Below are 23,111 nucleotides of genomic sequence, written 5' to 3' on the forward strand. Positions count from 1 at the left end.
CTACACAAGATGCCCATCCAATCTGAGGGATTCCAATATGACTATCATGCTTAATTGAGAAACAAGATGTATAATAGTTTTTAATTGATGGTATATCCATATTTCTTCAAGGGAAGACCATATACCTTTTGAAAGGTGTTACTTGGACTACCCACAATTGCTATGGAGCCCTTGGGTGAGTCCCATATATTGTAGTAGTATGTTTCCAGTTATTCTGGATTCATCCAGCTGAATTTTTATTCCTGAGTAATATGTTCACAATCACTAGGTGGCTGAGAAATTCTGGGAGTCAAAGTCCACACATCTTAAAGCTGCCAAGATTGAGAAACACTGGTCTAGACTGTTCAGTGAATGAAAGAAGTCCAACTTCATAATTACCAGAGTGTGAGGTGTAATGTCATGTTGCAGCACGTTTTCATCTTCTATAACCTCTACTTATTTCAAAATTCTGAATGCTGCAATGTAGTGAAACGAGTGGTAGTGATGCCAAGTTTAAGAAAATTCATGTAAACAATGGCATTTATGTCCTAAAAACCATACAAATATTCCTGCTGATGATTGGATTTTATTTTATTGGAAGTATTACTTTTGATTGATCTCGCTTCTGTAAAAGACCTTGACTGATTTTTTTTAAATAAAACACTAATCAGTGTCAAGTCCCTTACATTATGGAAGGTTCATCGTCTCCCAAAAATATACTTTTCTGAAGGAGTGGCAGATGTGATCTTGGAACCACTGAGTCATATCTTTCAAAGATCCTGGAGCATCCGGGACCTACCAAAGAACTGGAAAAGAGCTGACATGGTTCCCATCTTCAAAAGGGGGGGGGAATGGATCCTGGAAACTATAGATCAATCAGCTTGACATCAATATCTGGGAAGATCCTGAAAATGATAACCTAGCAACAGATTACAAGAAGCAAGCAAAGTTATAAAAAGAAGCCAACATGGGTTTGCCAAAATCAGATCATGCCAAACAAATCTTATTTCATTCTTTGACAAAGTGACTAAATTAGTGGAGTAGCAAAATGCTGTGGACATAGTATACTTGGACTTCAGTAAGGCATTTGACAAAGTAGACCACTTCTTAATAAGATAGAAAAATGAGTGATAGACAGCATCACCACCAGATGGATTCGTAACTGGCTGACAAAACACATTCAACGTGTAGTCCTTAATAGAACTACATCTACATTCAGGAAAGTATGCAGTGAGGTACCACAATGTTCTGTATTGGGCAAAGTACTCTTCAGCATCTTCATAAATGATTTAGATGAGGGGATAGATGAAACCAAGCTGGTGGGAACAGCCAACATCTCAGAAGATAAGGCTTAAGATCCAGAAGGATCTCAACCGACGAACACTCTGGGCCCTATTTAATAAAATGAAATTAAATGGTAAGAAAGGTTACACTTAGGAAGAAAAATGAAATGCACAGGTACAGAAGAGGTACCTGGATCAATAGCAGTAACTGTGAGAGGGATCTAGGAATCCAAATGTACAATCAAATATGAGCCAGCAATGTACTGTAGCTGCCAAACCCCACCCCCAATACAGAATAAAATCAAGATCATGTGAAGTGATGATGTCACATTATAGTGCCTTGGCAAAACCACACTTGGAATATTGCATCCAGTTTTTGTCATCATATTAAAAGAAGATGTGAAACTCTAGAAAAAGTGCAAAGCAGAACAACAAAGATGATTAGGGGGCTGGGCCTAAAGAATATAAAGAATGGTTACAGGAATTGGGGTATGCAAGTCTAGTGAAAAGAAGGACTATTCTCCAAACCAGAAGGCAGGAAAAGAAGCAATGGATGGAAACTAATCAAGGAGAGAACCAATCTAGAACTAAGAAAAAATTTCCTGACAGAACAGTGGAATGGCTTGCCTCCAAAAGTTGTGGATACTCCATCGCTGGAGATTTTTAAGACGACACTGGACAGCCAATGGTAATGTCTTCTGCTTGAGCGACTCCAAAGTCCCTTCAACTCTGTTATTCTATTACTCATAAAGGAGGACAGTTACCAGTGGAAAATGCAGGGTTGTGGAATATGGGTCAAATATTGTAATATTGACAAATGTGCTCATAAATTTTAGTGCTTTATTTTTAAGTATTACGTTACTCAAACATGTTTTCCCTTGTCTATGTACTATAAAAGCATCTTCTCCATTTTTTTCTAAACTTAAGATTTATAATGCACATACTTATCATAACAGATAGAGATACAATGCATCATAGCATTATATTTTTCATTAGTATTCATTATATGGATCACGGTATATTTTTCCAGGTTAAAAGCTCATCCTAGGGCTGAGGGCCCTTCATCAGCTTTTGTGAAATGTGTATGTCCAACTTTTGTTTCTAGTGTTAGAGAAGTCCTTTTCATGCTCACTTTAAATGGATAAGATGTTGATGGCTGATTTGACCCCATAAACAGCAGTAGGTTTTATAGGTATGGAAGAGACAAGACACACCACTAGAACAACTGTATAACATGATGGTAAATGTATGAGTGATGGCAGAAAGTGAGTTTGACAAGAAAATGTTGAAGATATTTTGGTGGGAAAAGCCTTGGTATGTTTTTAGACTCGTTTATTATGCTGATTCAAACTGCACAAATGTGATGTTTTTCTTTTCAGATAAAGTACATTCTTGGATTAAAATGATCAATTGCATAATAGCAAATTTCCATAAAATGAATTAACATAAAGGGAGATCTGTAGTTCAATGAAAGACATATACTTGTATAGATTTATGCCTGCAGGGTTTTTTTTTTTTTTTTTTTTTGTGGATTGGTTTAACTTGACACAAGATAGTTTTTATGAGATTGGTATACCACTTTTCTGTCAACTGAAAATAAATCAGTAACTACTTAGCTCCATTTTTTAAAACATGTCTGAGATATTGATTACTTTTGATGCAGCATACATTCATTTTTATTAGTTAGAAACCGGCTCGCAAATGAGATACTTTCCACAACTCAAGTGTTAACCTTCTCCAGGGGAGTGGGGAAATAAACTGGAGGACAGAGTTAAAGACTAGGCAGTCTTACCATGGTTCATGGGTGGGAGAGATTAAGACCAGAATAGCTTGGCTTGGAGTAAGTACTGTGATTCTTGATTAATGACAGCAATGGCAACTGCCGGAATTGCCATTGCTAAGCAATGCAGTCACATCAGTTTACAACTGCATTGTTCAGTTGTAAAATTTCAGATGGAAATTCTGGTCAGAGTTATGATTGTAAATTGAGGATTATCTGTACCTTCTCATCCTAGCCACTCTGCGTTTTGCTTTACTTTGCAATACTTTGTGAGCTGTTTGGGGATATTCTTCTTTATTTCTACAAACTTCATTTTTGTGCTTTTCATAAAAGATGTAGTGGTTGTCTGAGGCCAGGGTTGTTCTGTTCACATACAGAAAGTGATAACATTCATATTTTAAATAACATTAACTTTCCTTTTCTTTAAGCCTATTTACAGTACTTCTCAAGTAAAATACAATGTGGAAAATATTGCAGTTGTAATCTCTTAGTGTATCTCTAACTTTCTAGTACATCCAGTTTTATAGACCCAAATTCCCTCAGAAGTTGCTAACAGAATATCTAAAAGGAAAAAAATGGTGACAAAGTCATTTTGATTCCTGAAATGAATTAGCTGTCTTTATTGCTGTATTACTAAATGTCTAGAGATTAAATCCTCATTTCAATAAGCAGGTTATACAAGTAATATGGATTTGGAATCATGTTAGTAACCAAAAAAAAAAAGCCCTATGGGTTTATGCAGTTCCAACAGTTTATGTATGAATTTAAACCATTTTAATAGTAGGCTTGCAAGGCATTTATTGTATTGCGATTGGTGAAGATTGTCCAACCTTCTGACTACATACTGTATATATCAGTAACTACTTGGTATCAAAAAGTCTTCCAGGTATTTTGCATTGGGTGTGTGTACATGCACCCAGTGCAAAATACCCTAGAAGACTTTTTGATACTCAAAGCAGATCCAGGCATAGTAGTTATTATCCAGCACTAAATATGCTATTTTTTAAAAGTTGCCCTAAATCCCTAAAGTGTTAAAAAATAAAAGAAAAGCATGCTTAGTGTTAATCCATATAAAGTGTGGATCTGTTAATTGAAATTCTAATGTATGCCCAGTTTTTATCAAGGTATTTTAATTGGTGTTTCATTAAAAACTGCTTTGTTGACCATGACCAAGATCCACTTTATAGCTCTGCAATTTGAAAATCAAAGGGAAAACTGCAGCACCCAGGTTGTTGCCAACAAGCATTTTTACAGATTGTCATCTATGTTGAACAAACAACAATGGTTTCACATTCATTTTGAAATTCATTCACGTTTGTGGTTTGGACTTTAAAAAAATGAAGTTTGGTTCCAATGTATGTAAGGTATCTTAATTATGAAGATGTTTCCAGGTTGTAATATCAATCCTTCAAGTGTATTAGATGTGTGGTTTTCTTCATCATTCAATGCTAATATTTGTTTTACTATGTTTTTTTAAAAAAACTTATTTTTAATAAGTGTCATTGACAGTGTAAAAATACGAATATGAATTTAAAAAATTCATACTGTAGATGAAGTACCACTTATTGCTTACAATTTTACCAATTATTTCTATTTATTAGAAGCCCTGTTGCATATCCTAGTAATAGGTCTTTCCTTTAATAACCCTTGAGTACCAAACACTCTTTGAGGGCTGAGGTTGCCTTCAGGGTAGGCTGTGTATAGGTCTGGGAACTCTTATTAATGTAATGCAAGATGGTAATGTAACTTCTGTGGATGGGGCATTTTGCACCTAGATACTTTGTCCAGAACATCTACTACTGCGCAAGCTACATTGACTGCCAGTTGACTTCTGAATGCAATTCAAGATGCTGGTTATTACCTATAAAAACTGACTATCGGAAAGACTTCTTACCACCCAACTGTCCAATATGTTCCAGCAGTTCCAGGCCTAGGATTGATGTTTATTTACTCAATTACGGTACCTTTTTGTGTTATTTTTGTTATTCATTAGATTATTTTAGTTTGGGGTCTCTGTGAGATTCAGTGGTTTTAGCTGTTCTGATATTTTACCTAGTTTTGTATGCTGCCAAAAGTCCAGTTGGATGGCCAATAAAATAAAATAAATGCCTTTGCAGTCTTTAAAAAAATGATTTTGTAACCCTTCATTGACCAAAGAGTATAAATATTTTAAATAGAGTATACATGCAGTATTTAAGATTTACAAGATTCAAAGGCTACAGGATGTATAGAAATATGTATTTCATAAATTCTAATACTACAAAGAGCATGTGATTTATTTCTTCATTCAGTTTGTATAGCTGCCCATCTCTAAACTGCAACTGGGTGCATTTTGGTATGGCTATTTGAAAATATTGTGGCAGAATAGACTATGTACCTGAGGCAATGTAATATTCTTCGAAGTAGATAGAATTTATCATCATCATCCAGTCATTAGTACCAAGGTATCAAAGCATATTAAGACCTGTTAGAAAAGTTTGGGTTTCTGTGTGCTCAAAGAAAGAGGGTAGCAGCATGTTTCACAATGTTACGCCAACCACAGAGAAGACATATTATACTCTGGCCCAGCTATTCTTCATTCTTAAAGGATCAGAATCTTGAGTAGACTCATTCTGGAATTGATTATAAGTATTAGCCTTTTTAACATTTCAATATCAATCCAAATCAGATTCAAAATATCATCAAGATAGAATATTAACCAAAATAAAATGAATTAAAGACAGAAAAGGCATACTTTAATAGTTCATATGTTCAATTTAGAGATCTCCTGGAACAAAACAGAGGAAAACTAATTTCTAACATAATGAGAACTGCCACAGATGAAAGTACTTTGTTGGTGAACTAATATTATAAAGCAGTTTCCTTCCATTACGATAAAAGGTATTATTTTCTATTTCAAAGCATGAGTATAGTACAAAGTAATTCTAGAATTGGAGAAAGTTATTTGCTAATCCTTTATTTTATGATTGATAAATGTATTCATGTTTAATAATGGAACATACTTATTTTTTAAAATTAATGTCCTGAACTGAGCATGCCAAATACATTAATTTCAGAATTACCATGTATTGGATTATAAATAAAAATAAATACAGTTTGGAGCTGTATGTCAAAATTGTGAAATAAAATCTCTATTCTTTTGCATGGCAGTATGATATGATTAATTGAAAGGGACCATTCAGGTAAGTTAATCATCTGCTTAGTCTATTTTATCAACAAATGTTTAACTTTCACTACAAAAAATACTGTGATGAAGAAATCATGTCCTAAACCCGTGATGGCGAACTTATGGCACACAGAGCCATCTTTCCGGGCACGCGAGCTGTTGCCCAACTCACCTCCAGCTGAGCACGCGTGCGTGCCCCAGCTGGTGTTCGGGCCTCCAGTGCGCATGCACACAATTCAGGGGACCCAGCTGGTCTTCGGAGCTCTCCTGCGATTGCACGTGCATTTGCACGTGTGTGAATACTTGTGCGCAGCACGCACATGCAGATGGTGTTCGTGTGCATGCATTGCATGCGCTAAAACTGCACATGCAGATGGTGCGATTGCACATGCAGTGCATGGGAGGAGCCGTGCGAAACATGCACGCATGCAGATGGTGCGACTGCACGTGCAGCGCAAGGGGGAGCCACGTGAAAGTTGTACACGTGGTGTGCTTGTGCGCGCAGTGCACAAAAGCTGCACAAAAGCCGCGTGCATGCATAGATGGTGTGGTTGCGTACACAGTGTACTGGCACGTGCGAAAGCCAAATGCATGCGCAGATGGTGAAATTGTGTGCACAGTGCATGGGAGGAGCTGTGCATTAGTGTTTACTCGGTGAGTAAAAGGTTCGCCACCCGTGTCCAAAACGATAAAATGTTAGGTACATTGCTGAATTATTCTTATTACTAGGTCAGTCTAACCTTTCATCTGCTTCCATGAGACCATTCCCATTGCTTTTCTGATTCCTATTGCACACAGTTAAGATGACTGGGAATCTTTAAACCATGGCTCCTACATCAAATCCTCAATCACATCTTCTATAAATAAATGATCCTTTTTCCAGCAATCTACGTCTCCAATTTTTCTATTTAATCATCACATTAATAGCCACATTTTTGAAGTATAAAGGAAGCCTTTTTCAAGAAGCCTATGCTGGCTTCCACTACAAGACAAAACAGTTTGGTTGAGCTCAGTTTCTAGTGCTTAGATGTAGTTTTCTTGGCTGTTTTACAGTCGTGATTAAAGTCTCCTTCAAATGAAGCTTGACTTCTCATTTATAGCCCTCGAAATTTAAAGCAGCCCGTTATTCAAGGTTTAATCAAACTCTATTTAGCTTCTGAGATCAGCCATTAAATTTGATATCTGTAATTACTGTATAGTTTCCAAGGTGTTATAAATTACTTGCTCCAGAATCATCCTAGTATTACTCAGATTAACTGATCTGTAGCACCCCAGATGGTCAACTGGCACTTACCATTTCAGGATTTCTAAATGAAAAAGAATAATTTGTCATACTACTGTGTTTCCCCCAAAATAAGACCCACGCCAAAAACAAGCCCTAGTCTGATTTTTTTTGGGTGGGCCCAATAAAAGCCCTATGGCGAAAATAAGCCTGGGGGGATGGGTGTGGCCAGCATGAAAGGCAGCGAGCGCATGGGGGCCAACGGCCCAGCAGCAGTCACAGCCCACCAGCCTCTTGGCGCAGTTCAAATGCCAATAAGTCCGAGTGTGGAGGCAAAGGCGGGGGGAAGAAGACAGGTGATTTGGAGGTGCTGCTCAGCTGCCTGACTCACGTGAGGCTTGCACGGTGGCACTGGCAGCAAGCAGAGGCATGGGGGAGGCAGGTGATCCTAATGCCCCATGTGGGTGCTTGTTTGGTGCAGCCGCAGGCAAGCTGAGATGGTGAGACGGAGTGGGCGGCGCTTTGGGATCGTCTCTGCTTCCACCTGGCTCTGCTGCGCACTTTTTGCCCAGAGGGAGACGAAGCTTTGTCTGTTTGCAAAGGGGATGCTTTGAAACAAAGCTAATCACTCTGTTTCAAACTGTCCCTTTTGCAAGCACACAAAGTGAGGTGTGGGTATGGGATGTTTCGGAATGGAGCAAATTGCTCCATTCCCAAACACCCCATAGGCGACCAAACACTTTTTGCCCAGACGGAGAAATGATGGAGATTCAAAGCTTTGTGTGCTTGCAAAGGGGACGGTTTGAAACGGAATGATTAGCTCCGTTTCAAAACTTTCCCTTTGCAAGCACACAAAGCTTCATCTCCCTCTGGGCGAAAAGTGTTTGGGAAGGTACCACCGTCCCCGCCCTTTCCGTCCCCGTCTGCTTGCCTGTGGCCTCAATTGGGGCCAAGCTCTCAGCATACCCCAGCCTCCACCCACCCTGCCAGGTGGACAAACAGTCCCAAGGCTAGCAGCAGCATGGACAGCAGCTTGGTGGCCAGCATGGCACCTGCTGTGGCCAAGAAGTGTCCCGGCAGCAGCAGGGCCAGCAGGCAGGGTGGGTGGAGGCCAGGGCATGCTGAGAGCTTGCCCCGTTACAGCCGCAGACAAGCAGACAGTGGGACGGAGGGGGCAGGCCCAGCGGTAGCTGCACTCCCATTCCCGTCGGCCCCCCAATTTGCCACCTCCTGCACTTAAAAAAAAAAACCTCCCTGAAAATTAAATTACTTTGGAAGTAATATGCTGGTCATTGGAACCAAAATCCTTTTCTATGGCAATTACAAAAATGTTACAGAAGTTGAATGTCTCAGAATTCATTGGAAACAAATGAGGCAAAATTAACCAGGAGGATTCCTGCATTAACCCTATATAGGTGGAAAATCCTACCTATTAATATTTGTATTTGTTACATACTCTACAATGAAGTTGTCGTAGGCCAAGAACAAAGAAAGACTGCTTTGCAGTGAGCAAAAGGCTATTCAGTAAATGTTCAAAATTAATTCCGATTTGTTATTTTCTATCTAGGATACCTTATCATTTAAGCAGATAGAAGAAACTTATTCTGCTAGTACTTTGGCTATTGTCAAAGCTGGTGATATTTGTTTCAGCATCATTCCTAGAACGGTTAATCTGCCCCTTAATGTTTGTTTTAAATTATTATATTAAATATTACACTAGATATGTGCATGCAATAGTATGCTAATTGTTTCAAACTTGAAAAATACTGAAGTTATTCTGTCAGAATAAAATTCATACATTATCAGAACAATTTGTGCCGTTACTGAGGACAATGGAACTTGAAAAAAACTGCTTAATTTATCTTTGCTACAAAAATAGGATAGCCCCTGCTCAGTGCTTGCTAGAGCTAATTAACAAATTAATTGGCCAAGTGGATGGTTTATTGAACTATCTGTAGACCAGTTTCAAAGCATGCTTAACTATTGTTTCCATTACTATGGAAATTTATTTCAATTAAAAATGACCTTGACAATTTTTTTTCTTAAATAACATAGTAAATAGTACAGATGCGCTACCCTCTCTATTGACAGTATGTCTCATGCAGAGTATCTTGCTTCCATGCCAGAAACAAAAAAAATAAAACAAAATGGATGCATGAGGTTTTTATTTGGGTTATGGACAGAAATATAATTGTTCTGAGAAGTGGAGATAACGGCAGATGGTGGTTGTGGTGGTAGCTAAGAAAAGGCTGGGATTGAGATCTAAATCATGTGAGGATAAAAGGTGGAAAGATTGGTGGGCTATGCAATGTATATTGGCAGTTACTGAGGGCAAAGTATGAAAGTGATGTCCTGAATGGGCAATGAAATTTCATTGACAAATGCCAAAAAAGCCAATGCAATCTTACGTTGCATCGAAAGACAGTTTCAAGATAATATGAAGTGATAGGACTGTACTGGTGAGCACTTAGAATACTCCGTCCAGTTCTGGTCACTATACAGATATTGAGACCCTAGGAGTGCAGAGAAGAGCAACAAAAATAAGGTGGCTAGATTCATCTACTCTAATGAAGGGCTAGGGGTGATATAGCAGTGTTTCAGTACTTGCCAGAGACAAGAGCAAAGCACCCAGTACAGAAAAAAGCAGCAATGGGTAGAAGAGATCCAACCTAGAACTAAAGAGAAATTTCCCAACAGTGAGAACAATTAATCAGTGGAACATCTTACCTCTGGAGGTTGCGGGTGCTTCATCACTGGAGACTTTCAAGTAGACTGGACAGCCATTTTCTGGAATGGTGTAGGGTCTGTTCGAGCAAAGTGTTGGACTAGACCTCCAAGGTCTCTTCCAACCCTATTATTCTATGTGCTATGTATTAGTACAATCTTTTTTACTGTAAAGATAGTAATCAAAAAGTGATCACATACATATCTTTGCCTTGATTTATCTGAACCCAGTAATCCATTTCAAATCAACCATTCACCTCTCTCCTAGTTTACACTAATTTGGTCTCATGGCCTGTTAATATATCGAATTACCTATCCCAATATTTTTTGCTGCCCCATTGGCTACTCATTTGAAATATTCTATAGGTGCAGTAACCTCATGACATCTCTGAATTATCAGCCTTGCTCAAAAATATCTTTCAATTCCCTTTTTCCTATAGTTAGAACTTTTTCTAGAGTACTTTAAATTGCAGATGCTCTCTACCTCATTGGAATCCTATGAAATATTTTACTTCTTTAAAAATCTATTAAGATCTTGAAAGAAAACAAAACTGTTCTAAATAACTAGGTTCATCTTGTTTCCCAGCTTCATGGGAGATAACTGACAGTAACTTAGCGTCTGTGGAATTTTGTCCAAATATTACTACTCAAAAACACCAAACCCCACGTTCAACTTTTCTGAAAATCCTCAGGTTTCACCTTCTGATGCCCTAAAATTCTCAATTGAGCTTCCAAGTTCCTGAATTTCTAAAATTTATTTTATATCGTGGCTGCCATACTAGCCCTTTTTCCTCAGCTACAATTACCTGTCTTCCAAAAACTGGCTAGACTCGATTCATATAGTACAACCCAGGTGACATCAAATTTATCCACCAAGTTTTTTATCTTACCAAATTATGCCAGGTTTCTATTTTTACAAATATTTAGATTGGATCTCTTTTGGAAACAACTTGACCTGTGAGCAAATTAGCTTCAGATCTGGACACTCATCACAAAGCTGTAGTTTTTGCTAAGAAATGTTAAGTTTTGCAGGCAATCTGACCCCCCTGGTAAATTACCTGCCACTTCAATTGACAATTATTGCATCATGATACTTATCCAAAGCAAGTGTAATTGCCTGTGACTTAACTGAATCTACCTTTACTTATGTGTCAAAACAATGTTGTATTTCCCAATACTTTTGTATCAACTTCATTGAAATTTTTGACATGCCAGAATTACTCTATTCCCTGTATATTGGACTTTTACTCCAATTCTACTTCCAGTCTTGGAATTTCCTAATTATCTCCAATCCAGGGACTAATGAGGCCCAACCCTGCTTGGCATCACCAATTCCATCCTGCCATCTAGCATTTGTCCAAATTCTAAAATCAAGCAAACTATTCCAGAGTTGAATTTTAGGACAATGACGTGTAATACAAATTGCTTTAAGAACCAGACTTGACTTACAACTTAACTCTTTTAAGTTACAACGATTCAAAGTTAAACCGTGTGTAGTAAAAGTATATTTTATTAAATCTGAAGTATTAACCCAACCCCTATCAAATTTCATTTATAATTAATAAAAGGCTCCCACGAAAGGGTATCATCTGAAAAAGATTTTGAATTTCTCTACATATCATTTTGGAGGGGGGAAATGTTTTTAACAGGCATCACTTTCTTTTGTGGAATTAAAATTACACTCCAAGTCTGTCAATATTAGGATAATTGGCTCAAGTACCTCCAGCAATCTGACAGGACCCATAAGAAGCAATCTTCTCTTGCACTACCCCATCAACATCCATGTGGCTTGTTGTTTGCGGTTTCTGGAAACCTGGCTTTTCTCCCAGGTCTTGGGTCAGGCTGGATGTCCTTCCCAGTTTCAAAAATTAATCCGAGTGTTTTCTGTTCTGAAGTTAATTTTTTCTGTTTTATAGTTCTTATATCAGTCAGCATCTTTATGGAGTTGTGTGACCTTCTAAATTTAATAAACCATTTTTCCTCAAATTAATATTTTTCTAGTGTACCATTTCTAATTTTCATGTACTGAGATGCTAATTTCTATCTTACATTTTATTCTAAAAGGACCTAAAGAGATGGCATTATTCACAATGTTTAAATGTTACAGAGATAATGTGGGTGAGAATGCCGTGATGGACCTAGAAAAACAGCTGGGCAGATTATTTCAACTACTTTTTGGGCAAGTAACACATTACTTTAAATTCAGGAAATCACAAAACACCACATTTTATTAATATTAAAGCTTGTGATTTATTGTAAATACTAAGTTATACATGGTTGCTTTATATGTTTAAAGCTCATTTGCCAACAGTGGAAGAAAAAGTACTCAACAGCATCATTACACCATTTAATAAAAATTATTTTAGATTCAAAGAATTACATTGATCACTACACCAGTCCAATTGCTGCTCCCAAACAATTAACTGAGAAGGGACCTTAAGTTGCTGCAGATTCTTGCCCCACCAACCTCAACAGGCCGGGACAAGTGCAATACCACAGATTTAACACAGCATTGCAACCGATCCCAACCTGTGTAGAAAGGGGTACAAACTTAGTATACTTTCTTGCCTTTTCACTGCCACAGTCAGTTTTGCATGGATTTGCACAGCAGAGTATCACACAGCTGGATGCAAACCTGCAAAACTAACCAGAGAACAGTGTTTAACAGCCATTAAAAGTAGAAACAAGGAAAAACGGGATAGATATGAAGTTCTTCAGCTAGTAGTACTTTAAGTGCTCCTAATGCAGTAGATTATGAAACACTACCTGCACTATAAGCACTTTAGTGCTACAGGAGCCATTTAGGATCACTTGTACTGTGGAGGATAGTGTACATTAACTCACAATGTAGACATGAAGATAATAACAGGCCACAATCAGTTTTGCATAGATTTGCACAACTACATTCTTCCTGTAGTGCAACTATGCAAAACTAACAGAAGACTGCAACACATTATTAAATTTTACTTTCTGTATTAAGTGACTGGAAGAAAATACAACTTCTTATGCCAGAAGGAGCACTTAGGGCAGTAGATGCTAATCTATTTCACTATCTGCACTAGATGCACCTTAGAACAAAAAGCAGTTATTGTGCGGTAGTCACTGTGGAGTAAATTCTCAAATGCTTTGTGGCGCTTGCCAGCATAATGCTACAAGTGCCTTCACTGCAGTAGGTTCCATAAATCACTACCTGCACTGTAAGCACTTTGACATTATTCTAACATGACCAGGATCTTCTTATTTCAAACATTTTTTCACCTGACAAAAAGAAAATCAAAGTTTCCATTAATTTTCAGTATAAGCAAATAGAAACATAAAACTCACTTATTGTAAAAAAGAAAAAATCTAATATCAAACATCTTCAGCAGAAATATCAAAACGTTTTATAGATCTAACTAGCAGAGCCTGAATAATTCATTGAACTGGGTATCTAACTATTACATGGTCAAACTATGAGGGTTTTTTAAACCATACTGTACTTCATAACAAATATGATGAAAGCTATCGACCAAAATGAATATCCTTTATCAAAACCTATTTATAAACTAGTGCTCAATACTGCATTTTGTATTTTAATAAAATTAATGTTTATAGGCCTAAGCCAGTAAGTTTCCACCAGTCTTGATAAGTATTTTACTCTATTCTCAACAATAGTTATCACGTATAACTGAAAATTTATCAACACCTGTTGCTTCTAAATTAGCAATTCTTTCCAGTGAATATTGAAAGATTTCAGATTAACCCAATAAAAAAAAATGTCCAGCTCATGAATGAACGCAACATTTAATACTTCCAAGTAAAAATGAAAGCAGTTTTCAGGCACGCTTATACTTGAAATCTAAGGCTAGTGACTTAACAGGCAAAGAAAGAGCAGATGCCCCCCTATATACTACATTTCTATTTCTTTTTGCAGCGATGCTGCCTTCTTCCAGTGACAGTTTCCCCCAAGGCGAACAAGTTCTCTTCACCCAAGTATTCCAAAACGATGCCATGAAAACTTACTCCGTTGGCTTGAACTGCAGGGCAAAACATCCGACTCCCGGTTGCTGCTCCGCCGCCGCCAAGAGATGATAAAACCAGTCGACCTTTTTTAAAAAATAAAAATATAAAAAAAAAGGCCTCTCGTGGAGGGAGGGAAAACCGGGGTTTTTCTCCCCCCCCCCGCGCCCGGCTTCTCCGCCTTTGAACTTCGAAAGCGCCACACCTAAAGACAAGACAAACAAGAAAGTAAGTTATTCTCGGCGTTTCACCAACGGGGTAATTCGGCCAAGGCGGCCCAGAGCAACGACCGGCTAACTGGAGCTGGCGGGAAGCAGCCGGGAAAACACAATGGCGCCCCCCGAGCCGGGCTCGCGGCTTCTCCGGAGCAGCACGTGCTGCGCGCCGGACCGGACCAGGCCGGCATGGGCGCCAGGGGGCGCTGCGGCGGCAGGTCAGAGCACGGCAACCAGCGCGTCGCACTTCGCTTCCTTCGCCCCGCTGCTTTTCCCTCCACCCCCGCCGGCCAGGCCCGAGCTTGTACTTCCTTTTCGCGTCCCGCAGGCCGCCGGACCCTCACACGCCTCCTCGGTTCGTCTCGGCTCGCCCGGGGGGAGGCCCCTTGCCCCGTTCCCGTCCGCCGACTCCCGCTCCGGCACCGGCGGCGTCCGAGGCTCCCACATGGCCGAGGCCTAGTGAGGAACAATCGGCCTCAGCACGCGCAGCCGCCGCCATGTCCCGGCCCCGCCCCCCTCGGCAACATGGCGCCGCCGCCGCCGCGGCCCCGCAACCGCCGGCGACTTCGCACTTCTCTCGCGGCCCCGACTCCCTACGCGGCTCAGCGCCTGGCACCGAAGGCCGGGAGAGGGCTGGGGCCCCGGGGACGGCGAAAGGTCCGGCGCTCGACCCGCCGGGCCCAGGGAACGAAGACCGCCCCCGCCCCTCCCAGAACAAAAGCCCACGCGGAGAGGGCCGGATGACCTCCCGCTTCTCTTTTCCCAGGTCCGGCCGGAGCCCTGGTTCTCAACGCGGCTCGGCCACTCTATCCCCACGGGGAGCGGTCCCCCTCCGCCCCGCTTCCCTTCGCCCGCGTGGAGAAAATCTCCCTCGCCCCGTGCCCCATGTGCCTGCCCGCCAGCGCCGCTTTTGTTCTGAGGGAGGCAAGCCGAAGCCGTGGGCCGCCTTCCCCGCCAAACCGCGTCGGGCTTACCTCAGGCCCTGGGCCGCCTCGCCGCCTTCTCCCAGCCCGAGTGAGGCGGCGGCGGCGGTTGCCGCGGCCCGCCGCGCGGCCTTTTCAAATCTCCCTCATTCCGGCCCCGCCCGCCCCCGTGCGCGCGGCCGACCTCTCGTCGTGCGGGAGGCGCCGCCGCCGTTCGGCTTGCGCGCGCGCGCACACACACACACGGAGGGACGGACAGCGGGCTCCCTCGCCGGCCATGCGCCCCGGCCAACCCCCCCCCCCACAAACACACGCCCCCCCCACTCCCCATATACTCTCTTTCTCCTTCCCGGCGCCTGGCCGCGTCCGCCGCCGAGCCCCGACCCGCTCCCGCCGCCGAGCCCCCGAGGTCGGCAAGAGCCCGTAACTCACCCGCAACCAACCGCCGCGACCGTCGCCTGCCCCACCCCCTTCTCCCGCTCTTCTTAGAAAGCACGGAAGGGGCGGGAAGCAGGAGGGGGGGGAGGAGACCGCGGCGACGAGGATGATGGCGGCGGCATCAAGAGGAGGAGGAGGAAAGGGGAGGGGGGGAAGAGGAAAAAAAAAAAACACCATGTGGATTAAAAAAAAAATGAAGGGCGGTGGCTCCCGCCTCCACGTAAATATCCACACTCCTCTGCCCCGCCCTCATTAGCATAGAAAACAAAGTGCTTTCGAGAGGCCGCGCGGCCCAATCAGAGGCGGCCCCGCCCCCCGCACCAAACGGCGAGGCCCCGCCCCCTTACTACTGCTTGTTCAGATCCGCTCCTTCTCCCGCGCGCGCGGCGGGAGCCTGATTCATCCCCCTGGCGCGTCGACAGCCGCATCCCCTTGGCTGGCTCGAGGGATTCTCCCCGGACGGAGTGGAAAGGGGGGGAGGGGGAGGAAGGCGGGGCTTTCAGGAGAGCTCGGCCTCGAGGCCGCCTTCGACGAAAGCGCCGGCTTGCCCACCCGGCTGCGACGCAGCCTGCGAGGGTCCCCCCCCCCACCCGTCTCCGACCTCCCCTTCTTAGGCTGAATGGCCCTTAATCGCTCCGGTTTCCCGGACAGAAGGCCTCCGAAGCGTGGGAAAAGGGTTTTTTTTCCCTCACGCCGGAGGAAGGGAGCCTGGCAAAAACCTCGGTCCGCCGCAAATGACTCCTCGGAGGAGCCCGAAAGAGTTTCCCGAAGAAACCGGCTGTGCAAAGCAACCCGCAAACCCGGGCGGAGCGAAGTCCCCCACCCACTCACCCACCCACGAGCGGGGACTTCAGCCGCGCACGTGTCCCCCGACGGAGGCGCCCTCCAAACTCCCCTCCTCGAAGACGGTTCAAGCGGGCCGCCGGAATCGCAAGGCGAATCGCGAAGGGTTTGCTCTTACCTCCCCCGAAGGACGCAGCAGCCCTTTCTCCTGCCGGCCTCCTCCGCCTCTCGACGTGAGCATCAAGCGGCCAACCAAAGTTTCATCTGAAGTCCCCCCCCCCCAAAAAAAAAAACCGGGGGCGTGAGGAAAACTCTGAAACAACCGAGAAAAAAAAGGACTCGACCGGCTGGCGGTTCTCCGAAGCAAGTTCCTTGCGCGCCAGCCTCGCACCCGGCCATCCATGCGAAGCTTTGCAGTCGCTCCTGCGAGAAGGGCGGGGGAGGAAGGGGGGGGAAGGAGAAGAGAAGAGAGGGGAGGGGGGATGCCCGGGGTGGCTCTTCGGCATCTCGCCCCCCCCTCCTCTCCCCTTCCTGTTGTGTTTGCTCACTCCCGTTAGCGGCTCATTCGCTGGCGGCGGGTTGTTTTTGTTAGATTCGCCAGGGATGAGGAGGAGCCTCGGTGCGCGCCCCCTCCCTCCTTTGAGCTGGACGCTCGCGCAGCCCCCTCGCCTGGTTGCAACGATTTGCCGCTTGCTTTCTTTCTTTCCTTCCTTCCTTCCTCCCCCCCCCCCAAAACCCGCAATCCTTTCTGCTACCTTTGCAGAGATCGCGTGTAAAGTGGGAGCCTTACAAAGAGGAGCCGAGCGCGCAAAACAAAAAAAAAAACCCAGTCCCGTCTCTTCCCTCCATCCCCGTCGAAGAAAGTAATTGTTCCTCCCCAACCGCCTCAAACTTCCCTTTCCCGATCGAAATGCAACGCGGGGAAGCGGCGGAGGGGAAAGGCATTTTGCAGATCGATAACCGTTGCAGAAGGAAGCCGAAGCTATTGTTAATGTACTTCTTTCTTTTTTTTAATAGCGACGCGTAACAGCCGGTCCCTAGTACCGGACTGCGGGCTCCACGCGAGATGCGGGAGCGCTGCTTCCCCGCGGTGCCTTCGGGCGGGCAGGAATGCAATCCCCGCCGCCGGCTGGAAAGAAAAGTCCCCCCCCTCTCCTCTCTCTCTCTCTCTGCCGCCCCTTCCCCCTCTCGCTTTAATTGTGCAGGGAGGCGAAGTGTTTCCAAAACACGTGAAAGCTGTTCAGGCGGCGAGCCTTTGACCAGCAGTCAGAGCACTGTCAACGTTTAAAAAGCGAACAGAAGCAGGCGAGCCTCTCCAGCGGACCTTTAACGTGCAATTTTGGGGAAGTTCCTCTTGCAAAGATCTTCACCCCCTTCAAACGCCGCGCTTTCGATGGAGGAGAAACTTAGTCGTGCGAGAATAAACTGGCCGGTTTTAAATTCGAGAATTTTATTTTGAAGATGGCAGAACCGGTGCCAAAGGAAATGACATCCAGGATTCACCAGTTTCGTGGGGGTGGTGGGGGGGTGGACAAAGAAAGAATCGTAATATTCTAAAACAAGTGGCTGTTGTGAATTTTGTTTAATGATTCAGTTTGTTCATTGTGCTTCAGTCATTTAAATCTGATGAATGTTACTTGCTTTATATTACGGTATAATCAGGCAAATTCTACTTTTTATACGCAACCCTCCCCTGTCTTTGATGAGCAAAGTTGAAATTTAAAGTACTTTGCCAGGCCTTTGCTACCTGATGAAGTAGTTTCTGAACAAATGCTTCTGAATTGTATTGTACTTACAATTTTTAAATATACTCATAACTTTTTATAAGGGATATATATGCAGGCTAATTTTAGTTTTTTTTTCTAATAAAACCTAATGACCTATCCAAGAAGAGGATGTTTGAGTAATAATTAGAAACTGCTTCCCCTGATGTTCCAAAGTTGATTTCATGTATCATCTTGAACCAGATTGGTGGGGGAAAACAGGATGGGATCCAGAGAGATGTTTCATAATTATTTAATCTCCACTTATAAATAACATTTATGGCGAGAATACACACACGACGTATTTTGACTTTTTTTTTTTAAAAAAAGCAAATTCTTAGCCATATTAATGGACATTTATAGCAGACATTGCAGACTGAGCAATAAAAGATTTTCAGCCTTTCACATTTTCATATCAGTTTTGATAATGTGCACACACAAAACTGAAATCCAAGTAAAGGTTGCTTCAGTTCAGTTATGGTAGGTTCTGTTGAACTGAATTTTAAACTGCAAAAATACACCATACTTACTGAAAAATAAATCCCACAAATTTTAACAAGCTTATTTGTTTATAAAATTTTTATGCTCCCCATCTCTATAAGGTGACTGGTTGGCGTACAAATTATAAAGGAAATAGAAAAATAATTAACATAATTACCCTTAAGTCCAAGTAAGGCTGGGAATAAGTATATTAGGACTTTTGAGGAAACATGCATGGCACACTTGCTGAAAAGTTAAGTTTTCACTGAATTCAATGGAACATTGAAAAAACAGCAACTGCATTAAGAATCAAATCCCACTGGGCTCTATGGTGGTGCTGCTTATCTCGGAGTAAACATTCATACAAATGGGTTGTAAAAGTTTTAGCTTATGTATACAGAGTTGAGTAAGTGGTTGGGAAACCAAAATAATTATATTTTATGTCACCTCTACTTAGACCAGGGGATGACAACTAGCAATTTTTAACAGAGGTCACATTTCCAGGAGAGCATGGGTGGTAAGGTCATTAGCACTAGCTATTTTCACTGACCTCCCTATCCAAGCCATGCCAAATAGGTACTTTTACAGAGTGAACAGTAGCAGAGATTTGGCCTCTCCTTTCTTGCTGCAATTTGACTTAAACCTTACCTGGTATATGCCAGTTAGGATGAAGGACGAAGGTTGAGAATTGGATTATTGTATTATCCATAAAATAAAAGTTGCAACGTAAAATTAAGCTGGGCAGAAGAAGAGTAACCAGATTATTCTTACACAGAGTTTATGTGCCCAGAATTTTTCCCCCCAGAAAATATTAACCCAGTTTACAATATAAAGTGCAGCTGAGATCTGGTTTTGCACACTCAAATTCTAATTTTTTAAAAATTAAAAAACTAATTCGTTTCAAAACTTGAAACTAATGACCTTTATAAGCTTTTGACAGTATAAATAGTAGTTGATGCCCTGATTTTGGAATGAATGTTTGGAAATTATAACATAGAAATAAATTGCAATTAACTTTGAGGCTCCATGCATTTTTGTTTGTGCTGTTTCTACTGGGCCACTAAGTTAGCTAAATATTTAATTTTTTTTTGCACAGTTAGCGCCTTACAAAGGAATTTTGGAATGCAATAAATGGAGATAATGTAAGATAACTGTTGTCTTTGCTCTAATCATTTTAGATTCCTGTTTCTAAGGAAGTTAAAGTTTGCATTCTGGTGGTCTTCATTTATTCCTTACACAATATTGATAAAATTAATCAATTCACTGATTTGATAGTCTGTCTACATAACTTGATGCATAACAAATTTGTTAGTCAATAAGCATTAGCAAGGCCTACCTTTCAGGGAAGGCTAAGGTTATTGGGTAGAAAGTGACTTGTTAAGAGTGCTTATGAGTGCTTGAAACTTGTATTTTCTCACTTCAGGTTTAATAAACATTCTAAAATCTTATTTCATTTTTTTTTTATCAAAAAGTATCCTCTGAACTATTTTGGCCTTGTGTGACTCTTGGGGTGAGCCATACTATCCATTCTTAAAAATACACATATACTGTATTGTATGACCCTCTTCAAATACCCAGAATTAATCAGACTTTTGCCATTTTATCTATTAGTGAAATGGAACTTGCATAATTATAAAAATAAACTATGCAAACAGCTTGGTTGTTAGCTGTAACAGAATCTATAAAATCTTTCTTTGTCTGATTCCCTTCTATATAATTTAAATTCTTATGGAAGTTACCTGGAAGGCCTCAAAGGTGTTTATGTAGCAACAAATACATGTAATGTTGCCAGGTGTCCACTATTTGAGCGGACAGTTCGCTTTTTTCACATTATGTTCACTATTTTTTTTTTTCACAAAATAGTGGACATTTTTTTTTATTCAAAAGCTTTATGATGAAATTAAAATGTAATTTAATATTTTACATATTATTATAATATATTTGATGTTTTGAATTTTAAGTTAAGTTTTGAAGTGATTATTTTAATACGTGTTAAAATGTTTGTAAGAAAATATATAATTTAACTGTAAAAATTTTTTTTATTTTTTTACTACTTAACACCCCCCCGCTTGTCCGCTATTTTTTGGAAGCAGACCTGGCAACCCTAAATACATGCAGAATTCAAATCTTTAAATTTTGCAATATTTTAACTGGATGTTAGATAGATATTTCTCCATCTCTTTAAAAGGCTATTAAATATCCTAAGAAATCTCTCAGGAAAAATTTCTGTCCACAGTTCTATGACAGGAAAACAGAAGCAAAATCTGTCTGAAAGATATTTGAAGTAGGCTTTAAATTAGAGATTAGCTCTAAAGAATATTGGTCTGATTCAAAGCTGATAGCTCACTTGAAGCAACTTGAAAAATCATAGACCGAACAATTTATAAACTTGGAAGTTAATCTCTTTTTCTCCACTAGCAGATGGAGTTTTCTGCAATCCTTCAGATATATCTAAAATCCCCATGCTGTTAAAAATTTCTGAAATCAGAAACACAACAGCTAGAAATCACAATCTTCCTAGACCAGTGTTAGGATGCATAATTCAACATTTTTATCTTTTTTTAAAATTAGGTCAATAGGTTCTCTTGTCCCCACTACATTTACCCATATTAGTACCAGAAATTTAATCAAGATAAAAAGAAAAATCACTTTTGATATTTAGGCTGCTCCAAAGTAAGTATTCAAGAATTTCTAAATGGAAATATTGCTCATCCATAAGAGAACTAATGTAACTAAATGAGATAACCTCACAACTTTCTGAAATGGTCCAGATTCATACAACATATGGTAAATATAACCATTGACAGTATGGCTTTTAAGAAAGTTACAAATGCACAAATATATAAAAAGGGGAATAATGAAGTAATAGTTTTATTACTACTTCCTTCTATACTTTTAAGGTATTTTAAGTTTTCTTAAATTTGTTTAGTCGATCTTTTATTTACTGTAAAAGAAACAGGAGACCACGAGTTCAAGTCTTGCCATTAAAGCCAGCCAATCACTCTCAGCCCAATTCACCTCACAGGGTTGTTGTGAGGACATAGGAAGAGGAAGGAGGATTAAGTGTGTTTTCTGTCTAGAGTAACTTCTAAAAATAAAGGTGGCCTACATATTAAATAAATATATAAATACTTATCTGAACTTGATTCCTTATATTTACCACATACGTATTTTATTACTCTATTTTATTTTATCTATTTTACCTTGGAATTAGATCCTGAATTTTATTTTTATTTCATCTTTTGATATGGTCATAAGACTAATAAATAAAATACTAATTACTATTATTAATATATAAACATATATGCATATACACAAACTAAGTAACAATACAGTTGAAATCTTAAGCAATTCGTTCAAACTACTATTATATAACTAATTTTTGATATGAATTGTAGTAGTACTTTTTAAATGTTATGTTTTGGATGAAAAGTCAAATTATTTTTGAAATATTTTTTTGAAATAATTTCAAATTTGTATCTGTAATATTGATATTTTAAACTACAATTAATAGAGATACATTTATATTTTTTCTCTTTTTAACTTCAATACCTGCCAAATAATAGAATGTTTACAATTTTAATCACATTACATGTGATTACAATATTATTGCATTGAAATCTTCATTGAAATAATACCACATCTCAGGGTTTATACCACTACTGTGAAAAGGAAAATATTTCTTTTTGAAGTAAGAAATGTGGTTTGTCAATATAGGATCCAAGAATGAAACCAATATTGTACTTCATATAATATTCCAGGTAGATACACACACACACACACACACACACACACACACACACAGAGAGAGAGAGAGAGAGAGAGAGAGAGAGAGAGAGAGAGAGAGAGAGAGAGAGAGAGAAAAGAAAAAATACTACTCTCCATGGGAGTATTGATACATTTGATACTCTAAACCTACACATGGTTTCCTGGAAGTATATTTTACAGAACTCAATGGGATAGGCTTCTGAAGAAATATAAACTACCGGTAAATGGAATTTACCTTAGATATTATGTGAAGATCAGCTCTTCGCTTCATCAATAGGGAAAAAAATGAATAAAGCATAAAGGCACTTTTATCGCTACAATAAAAAATAATTTTCAATGGACTAATTTTTAATGAAAACATCTAAATTGAAAAAAAATATGTTCAGAGTAGAGATGCGTTATGTTTATGCTTTTTCTTTTTTTAATACCTGATAGGATAGGATTAACAATTAAAATATTTGTATTGAATGAAAGGAACTGGAAAAATTTTGAACCATTTAAAATATTTTTAATGTAAATATTTATAAATGCTGCCTATGGCAGGTTTTACAATTATTCCAGCTGTATTTCGTTCAATTATCTTTTCAA

General features: G+C 40.5%; 1 protein-coding gene across 1 annotated transcript; it reads right to left on the minus strand.

Annotated features, from left to right (window-relative positions):
- Positions 1 to 12,379: 12,379 nt before the first annotated feature.
- Positions 12,380 to 14,917, minus strand: LOC148113554 (uncharacterized). Its single transcript, XM_087895495.1, has 3 exons — positions 14,677 to 14,917; positions 14,157 to 14,358; positions 12,380 to 13,412 (listed from the first exon to the last, which is right to left on the minus strand). The coding sequence occupies exons 1-3, from the start codon at positions 14,813 to 14,815 to the stop codon at positions 13,409 to 13,411; spliced, it is 345 nt and encodes a 114-aa protein (XP_087751621.1). The 5' UTR covers positions 14,816 to 14,917; the 3' UTR covers positions 12,380 to 13,408.
- Positions 14,918 to 23,111: the final 8,194 nt, after the last annotated feature.

The sequence above is a fragment of the Pantherophis guttatus genome, chromosome 5 (genome assembly GCF_059756535.1).
Source record: "Pantherophis guttatus breed Tessera chromosome 5, ASM5975653v1, whole genome shotgun sequence".
Taxonomy (NCBI): domain Eukaryota; kingdom Metazoa; phylum Chordata; class Lepidosauria; order Squamata; family Colubridae; genus Pantherophis; species Pantherophis guttatus.

Excerpts from the sequence above, each read along its gene's own strand:
- LOC148113554 (XM_087895495.1), bottom strand. The coding sequence starts at position 14,815 with ATGTGGGAGCCTCGGACGCCGCCGGTGCCGGAGCGGGAGTCGGCGGAC. Across the intron at positions 14,359-14,676 it reads CTGCGGGACGCGAAAAGGAA|GTGTGGCGCTTTCGAAGTTC; the intron begins GTACAAGCTCGG and ends TCTTGTCTTTAG.